Source organism: Danio rerio, chromosome 19 (assembly GCF_052040795.2).
Source record: "Danio rerio strain M-AB ecotype USA chromosome 19, GRCz13ab, whole genome shotgun sequence".
NCBI lineage: Eukaryota > Metazoa > Chordata > Actinopteri > Cypriniformes > Danionidae > Danio > Danio rerio.
Genome location: NC_141039.2, coordinates 30,434,480 through 30,443,149, shown reverse-complemented (window position 1 = coordinate 30,443,149; position 8,670 = coordinate 30,434,480). Strand labels below are relative to the sequence as shown.

The 8,670-nt window shown below is 35.1% G+C and overlaps 1 protein-coding gene across 3 annotated transcripts in view; it reads right to left on the bottom strand.

Moving 5' to 3' along the window:
* Positions 1–5,732: 5,732 nt before the first annotated feature.
* The window catches only part of lpcat1 (lysophosphatidylcholine acyltransferase 1), a 42,791-nt gene continuing 39,853 nt past the window's right edge, over positions 5,733–8,670 (bottom strand). For 2 of the 3 annotated variants that reach the window (XM_087294471.1, XM_087294470.1), the window contains 3 exons: positions 8,578–8,670; positions 8,284–8,425; positions 5,733–6,283 (listed from right to left, as the gene is read on the bottom strand). In XM_087294471.1, coding sequence (XP_087150597.1) covers positions 6,126–6,283; positions 8,284–8,425; positions 8,578–8,670 — 393 coding nt within the window. In that variant the 3' untranslated portion in view covers positions 5,733–6,125. 3 annotated transcript variants of the gene reach the window in all.

Below are 8,670 nucleotides of genomic sequence, written 5' to 3'. Positions count from 1 at the left end.
TAGGTTTTGGACATTTTCATGGACACTTTTAATGCTTCCAAACAGTTTTCTGCAAATACAAATCGCCCATGTCTTGAGGTAGTTCTTTATGATGTGATTTACCTATGTGAGATTTGATCTGGCAGGAATCACAGGACTGATTGTTCTAATACCCATACAAAAATAACGTAGTGACTGCAGGTTGAAGGAAAGTAGTGGAGTAAAAGCACTAAAACTGCACTTAAAGTGTACTCAAGGGAAAGTAAAAGTACACACTTTTAAATCTACTTAGTAAATTACAATTCTGAGAAAAAACTACTCAATTACAGTAATTTGAGTATTTGTAACTTGTTACTTTACACCCCTGGCACTGACTACATGAACCCAGCATATTATAATAAATATGCTACAGGCAGTGGGATTGAGCAAATCAGTGAATGAACATTCTGAAGTGAAGTAAAGATTTCCCTTGCTCAGATTAGTAGGTAGTGAATACTGGGCAGACCCTAAAAAGTCTGATCACAGTTCCTGCTTAAAGCTCTGATTACAATAATGTTTAAAGAGCCCCTATTATGCATTTTGAAAGGTCATATTTTGGTTTCGGGGGTCTCCAGCAACAGGCTGATGTGCATGCAGGGTCAAAAAACACTTTCATTGTCTTATAATATGCATTTATTTTACCTAATCACCCCAACGACTCCTATTCGACTTGTTCAGTGATTTATTTGTTCCCAAACCCCTTCTTTGCGTGAGGCTAATCTGCGCTGATTGGTCTGATGAACCAGTCTGTTGTGATTGGCTAACTGCGTTCAGCGTGAGATGGAGAGAAGCGTCCAGCATGAAGTAGTCATACAGTAGTAGAACACAGAGTATATGCGTGAGCCCAATGCAGGAAAGCAGTCAAGCAATGCAGTTAAACACCAGCATATTCCTCTATTCCTGACCACAACCCCATGTTATAACAATGACACACATTCAGAATTAACCCACACAGTGGCAAAAGTTGATCTATTTTAAAAACTGACCACACCACGCATGTGAGGAACAGCTGAAGATGGCCACAGCAACAAACAGCAGGAGATCGCGATCACAAAACGCATAAAAATCGGTAAAGGAAGAAGCAAGCATATAGTTTTCAACAGGACATAATATGTGAAATAGTCCATAAAGATTTAACCTAAGTGATACATTACAAGCACTGAGCTATAACAGATGATTACAAGCTGTGCAGGAAGCGATTACAAGTTACAACACACTATTAAATACATATTTTGCAAACTACAGAAAACCAGGCAACCATTTTAAACATGATTCAAGTTGTGCAGGAAGAAGAAACGCAGGGTCTGAAAGAAGAAACTGGCCCATATAAACTGTGTAACAGTTACATTACATGAAGTCTCATTCATTAGTAGTCTTTGCTGAATCTTCCTTTAATAACTGCATGTTGCAGGTTAAGTTATTAATCATCAGAAAAATGACAGGAACAAACAGCACACAATTGGATATACTGCGGTGTTGTTGTGAAAATGAACTTTAACCATTTATTCCCCATAGCCACATGTATGGCCATCTCTCTCTCAGTGATAGTAATCTTCGCCTCATGACACATTATCAATCCCATGATCCCTCACACTCTGCTAGTGTCCGAAGGGAAAGGAGCGTTCATGTTTACCCGGATCCTGCAGTTCATATTTAGTATTCTTTTGTGTCGACGTCGATACAAACAGGCTAAAGATCCTGACAAACGATGAATCATTTAAACAACTCTGAGTCAAATCTTTTATTTATTTTTTTTTAAAAAAGGTATTTTTAAACAAGGTGCATTTTTAGATTTAACCCTCAGCTGGATGTTTTCATTCACTCAGAGCTGTGTTGCACACTGCATGGAGGGTAATTTATAAAAACCCATAACAGAGGCTCTTTAAGTTATGGTTGATGAGATATTTTAATTGTTAGTAAGTAAAGGGAATACTGCTATAGAAATGCCTCAGCTGACTTGTCATATCTGAACTTTTAACATAAAAGTATACAATAGACTATACATAATTTTGAATTCATTGTTGAATTTTGTGTATAAGGATGTTAATAATTGCAATCAAAATAATGCTGCCAAGCACTAATCACAACATTAGAGATTTTGATTTTAGGTAAACAAGTATATGAAAATTACAGAACAAAATTATAAAGACGTACAATATGCAATGGCTTTACGGAAGAACTACAATCCAACAAAGCTGTGCAACAGAGTACACCCCATTTTGAAAATGATTATTTTTATCCATTTCTCAGTGATGGGTAATATACAGTATATTGGTGCATTTGGACAAAGCAGATTTATTACACAGATATATTTATTAAAATGATATTTTAGTCATAGAACATCTTTAGAAATGGACAGATAATACAATTAAATTCAAGCTAAATAAAATGACAACCTACAAAATTTGTTTGAAAAACTGTATTTAATAGTTTTTCCTAAAAACAATAAATTTGGGCTACTAATTTTTAAACCATAATTGTAAGTTATTTAGTTAGATAAGCTTTAGTACTGGCTAATGTATATGCACAAATATAATATTGTAAAGCTTCCTATAGAAAATATTCATTTAAATAAGAGATTGGGGTGTCACTATGGCGCAGTGGGTAGCACGATCCCCTCACTGCAAGAAGGTATCAGGTTCGAGCCTCAGCCGGTACAGTTGGCTTTTCTGTGTGGAGTTTGCATGTTCTCCCTGTGTTTGCGTGGGTTTCTTCCGGATGCTCCGGTTTCCCCCACAGTCCAAAGACATGCAGTATAGGTGAATTGGGTAAGCTTAAACTGTCTGTAGTGTATGTGTGTGAATGAGTGTGTATGGATGTTTCTCAGTGATTGGTTGCAGCTGGAAGGGCATTGGCTGCATAAAACATATGCTGTATAAGCTGGCGGCTCATTCCGCTGTGGCGAACCTCAGTAAATAAAGAGACTAAGCCAAAAAGAAAATGAAATAATAAATAAATGAGAGATTTGTGGGGGTGTACTAATATATGCAGAGCACTGTACATCAAGTTTATTGCAAAAAAAAAAAAAGATATTTTGAGATTGTACAGAAATCTGTTACTAGAGGAATTCATTGTGCTTCAGATGCGTAAAGCTTAATATCTCTTTTACGGTACTTTGATCGCTGTGCCTCTGATTGGCGGGATTTTCTACAGCATTGTGGCCAATGTAGTTTTTCAGCATGAATTCCACTAATGAACAAAAAAATCGCTTTAAAAGTTAACCGAGATAATGTCAACAAATGGGTTTCACAAAAGCATATACACTCTATTAGCAACCACACATCTCACAACTAAAGGCTTTTAAGCCATATCTTTAAATGAAGGAAATGAATGCCTTTTTGCTACATTTTACAATACCAGAATGAGCATTCATTCAGTTACGGTAAATGCTAAAATCTCTGAATGGTTTTGTATGGTCCCGAATTCTCAAATTGCACAGAGATTGGTAAAATGAAGGTCTGCAAAAGCGAATGACCCTACAGAAATCACATTTGACTAACTCTCAGGCTACACAAATGTGACTCTGCTCCGTCCATTCATGTAAAAAGAAAGCGAAGAACAAAGAATTACACTGGAGGAGAATTTCAAGGGCACTTTGGCTAATTCAGATGACCAGGTTGCATAGCAACTTCAACCATTCAGTCCATCCGTGTGTCAAATCCTGCTTTCTATGAGCCGTTTCAGATGATGTCATTATCTATTAACAGCTTGGACACAGGTGGCAAAATGCTCCACTTTCAAGAACCCAAGAAGCAATTCGTAGTCTATTTTTACAACAGGGATGATGTAATGCTTTTCCATGCCGTCTATCCAGATGAGTTGGGGCGTTTTGTTAATGTTATAGCGCCACCCTGTGGTGAGGCCAGACTTTCTTTTATGTAAGTTTGTCTAACAAATGACATCATGTGTTTACATCGTAGGCTTAGGTGACAGATCAGAGAGGAGTGAAAGAAAAAATGTGGGTGAGGAGAGAAAAAATAGAGCAAGAATGAGACGATTTATCTTGAAAATCAAAACAAAGTGTCATGTAAAAAGATAAAAACAAAAGTTGGAGAGAAAGAGAGGGAAAAAAGTCAAGTAAAACATGACAATCTGCACTCGTGAAAATCTCACCTGAAAACACATGAAACGTTAATTAGCTAAATAAAATGTATAAGAGCAATGAACTCAATAATCAGTTTTTGCAACTCTTTGTGTGCTAACAATACTGTACATCTCAAATAAAATACAAACAAGACAAAGTTAAATCTAAAATAAATCCAAAATTTATGTATGACGTCATATTATTCCACTTGAGACACTGCAATATCTTCCAAAACCAGCAGCTGAAACATTAAATTACCATCACAAAATAAATAACTGAAGGAATCATTAACGGGGTGATTCGGGTTCATTCTCTTGGCTTTCGTGGCTCTATAGCGCCACTCTGTGGTGGTTTAGTCCTTCACTGTCCTGAGAACTACAGCAGTTTATAGAACAACACTTTACAGCAATTTCAATTAATTAACAATTAGTTAATGCTGACCCTGTTCCGACTCGCGAAATGACATGTCCTGATTACTATTTGTACACAGAATAGCCAACAAATATTATGGTTAAACAATTGTAGTTTTGTACACAAACGCAGCTCCCACAGGTCTTTTAAAGGCACGTTTAAACATGTACAAGTAATGTACTTTCAATAAAATGTCAAAATTATTAGGGACACTTCTAACTTTAACGAGTAGTTTACCTGTTAATCAGCACTTTCCACAAAAATTTTTTAGACCAATTTAATGACATATTGCGAATAACTAAATTAACATGAACCAACAATAAAACACCTTTAAAGCATTTACTATTCATACTTAATGTTGCCTTATAGAATATAAAAAAACAAGTAACCCGTAATTTGTTAAAAATATTTGTGAGAAAATTAGCAATTAAAAGTTGCATTTTTAATAAATAAAATCATCAAATATTAATAAAAAACAGCAAAATGCATGAACTAACATTATTTAACATTTATTTCCCCCTTTCAATGCACTGTACAATACAAATAAATTATTTATAAATGTTATTTTTAATTATCATCGAAACAATAACTGTAAACTATTTTGATGCTGCAGATCAATATTATTTAAGTTTTACAAAAAATATATAGAATTTAGTGCTTTGATTTCAAAAGTCTATGTTTGAATGAGTGTTACTTGCCATTTCTTTATCATTAGTTGTGAAATCTACAACCAGTTCTTGACTTAAAATGGCTTTTTACATCCATTTTTGTGTTTACAGTGAAGAAAGTTGCCTTTGATTGCTACTTCTAGAAGGATAACGTGCCATGTCATAAAGCCTGAATTATCTTAGACTGGTTTCTTGAACATGACAATGAGTTCACTGTACTCAAATGGCCTCTACAGTCACCAGATCTCAATCTAGTAGAGCACCTTTGGGATGAGGTGGAACGGGAGATTCGTATCATGGATGTGCTGCAGACAAATCTGCAGCATTAATTAATTAGAAATTAATTGTTCCCAAACCCCGCCTTTGTTAATTAATAAATTAATTAATGTAACAGAATTTACTAATAAAAAATATACACAGAGACTGTCACATTCGTTTGCATTCATTACACTACAGTATATAGTCTCGAATCATATGATCGTACATGTTGTAATATCACCTGACTGTTAATATTGCATCTCAACACCTTGATAAACACCAGCCGAGACTTGTTTTTTGTATGTTGTTGGCGTGGTTTTTTTATTTATTTATTTTGCGCATATTAAAAATTGCAATCTTTTAAAGCAAGCAACGCTTTATATAGAAAAACTGTGAAAATCTCTCTGTCAAAAAAAGAACATAAGGCATTAAAATAAAGTCAGTTTCGTTTCCATTCTTAAGATCTGTCAGAAAAACGAAGCGCCTTGAAGATAAGTTCCTTGAGGGCATAAAAAATAAATTATTGAAGGATTTTGAACAAAAACTCTGGGAAAATCCCTAGGGTAATGTACCCAGATGCAAATTCAGATTCAACTTGAGATGTGGTCTGTCATCACCTCTCTTGGTGCACACAGGAAAACAGCGTCACACACTGAGGGTGACAGGCTGTGATGGTAAAGCCATGTTTAGTCCTGTTTCTTGCTGTGATTTCGGGGGCTGAAGTCAGCACAGAAGCCGTTACTTGAAGATGTGGATTCTCTGGAGTGCTGAGAGATTGACTCACAGAGACAGTGATACTGCTCCACCAAATCAGGGCATTTCTCCATGAAGCTGCACAATTCATCTGCCAAAAGACACAAGGTGATGAAGATCAAAGAAAGTTATATGATAAGAAATGTTAATACAGATCAATGGCCATTCTTAACTTTTTGTGTGTGTGTTTGTGTTTTTAGTGTACTTAATTTAATCCTTTAACTGTCCTGATAGCAGGACGTTAACGTTTACTTCACTATATTGCAATTAAATCCTAATCTAATCATGGCAAACTATATATTGTTGGAAAAGTGTTCTGAATACATATTTTACCATGGTTTTTAGTTTTTAGGAAGAGTAAAGGGAGTCGCACACCGGATGCGCTGCTCAGTGCTGCAACATGGCATGCACATGACAGTTGGAAGCATCGCACACCAGACACGCACATTCGTATGTGCATATATGAACAGTGTCTTGAGTTATAGCTGGGCACCACGGACAGCCACCGACTTGCGGCACTGGTGTGCACACCCTGACAGAAATCTATGTTAAGAATTCTAAAATGCATAACCCTGTGACTGGTAAGCGACCACCTTCAGAGATCCTTTTACTCTCACCCTTCAACCCGTGGGACCGATTGCAGTTACATTTTTAGACCATAATATTGCAGGTTATACAAAGCACATGACAAACTATATTTCATTTGAAAGCTTTAAAATTCCTAGTTTTCGATAGATATTACTGAGCAACAGACAACAATTCTCATTAGCAATCCACATGTAAAAAAAGTTTTAGAGACTAAATTCAAATCAGACACCACCACACTTGCCCATACTGCTTTAGAACTTAATTTCTACTTCACACATATTGTGAAAAGTATGAAAAAATATGGTTTATGTTCCTCAAAACGTACACTTTAATAGAGAACGCTCTTGTATGGTAACTAATGGAAACTGTATGTCATCTGGTGGTCAAGGTTGGTACTGTGGCCAAATAAAATGTTACTGAAAGCTCATTTGATGAGATATCAACTTCAAATTCGGAATATAATTTTTTTCAGACATTGCACAAACGTTTTTTATAAAATAAACAATTTATGTAATATAATAAGATGTTTAGTTTTATTATATATTTTTTGACTAGCTACAAATCTGACAAATGTCTTTTTAAAAATGAGACCAGACTTAAGTCTATGCAACAGTGTTTAAGATTGGGAATCATTAAACCTCTCATTTTGATTTCAATGTTCAAAAAGTGGGGGTGACATTTAGGGGCTTAATGTATATAAAAAACTACAAGTTTTTGGGACATGTCCTCTAAATTAAAAAAAAAATAAAATAAAATAAATTCAGGTGTTCCAATGTCTTCATGGCCAATGGTCTATAAAAGTCAAACACCTTGAATTATAGTCCATTAATCAATACTTTTTAATTCAAATTTGCATTTATAATCAACACTCAAATAAAACTTTACTTAAAGATGTACTGAGTTAGGTAAAAAAAAAAACCTTAAAAAATAAAAAGTAGTATTTCTAGGTATACAGTAAAAAGTATATTATATCTGTAATACTCAGAGTATGCTGAATTATGCTACATTTTTTAAATGCATTTTAAGATTTACTCTATTCTGGCATAGATTAAACTGATTTTTCTTTGCCAAATAAGCTTCAGCAAACCAAAAGCTAAGGGATACCATCAAATTGTGGCCTGCATTATTACCCAGGAATACAACAAAAAATACCATATACAACACATTTACATACACAATTGTATTTAATTCTAGTTTCTTATAAAAAAAAAATACAGTATATCATGGTTTACGGTGATTTTAGAAAAAAAATGTTAATGGGAGTTATTAATGACAATGGTTTTTTCGTCTTCTTTTTAACAAACCCCAAACAAGATTCAACCGATCTAAACAAGAACCAGAAATATTTGTTTTATTTATATCTCCCTTTCTCTGTGAATCCAAACAGAGACCAACTGATGCCGATTTCAGAACAGAACAGTCTAAAGTGGCAAAAACTTTAATTAACGCAATCACACACAAAAAATCCAACATTGCCAGTCAATGCCTGTAAAAATGTCTTACCAAATGTGATCTTTCCCTTGTCTTGGCTATCTATGGCCCTGAAGAGTTCAGAAACAGCAAGATCTCCAACTCCCAGAGCAGTTTTTAGAATGACGGTCAGTTCGTCTTCAACAATAGCTCCGTCCTCCTGTGCTTCAAACATCTGCATACAAAAAAAAAACATCAATCACTCCTACCATCAAGACCTAAAAAGAGCATGTTTATTGTATCATAATTTATAAATATTGCTATTACATTTAATGAAGTATATCATGTGTGATTGTAACAATGAACGCTTGCATAAGCCCAACTCACCCTGAAGGCCAGTTTAACGGTGTCCAGATATCTGAAAGGTCTACAAACCACTGACAGAGCGATGACGTATTCTCTCACATCCATCATCCCATG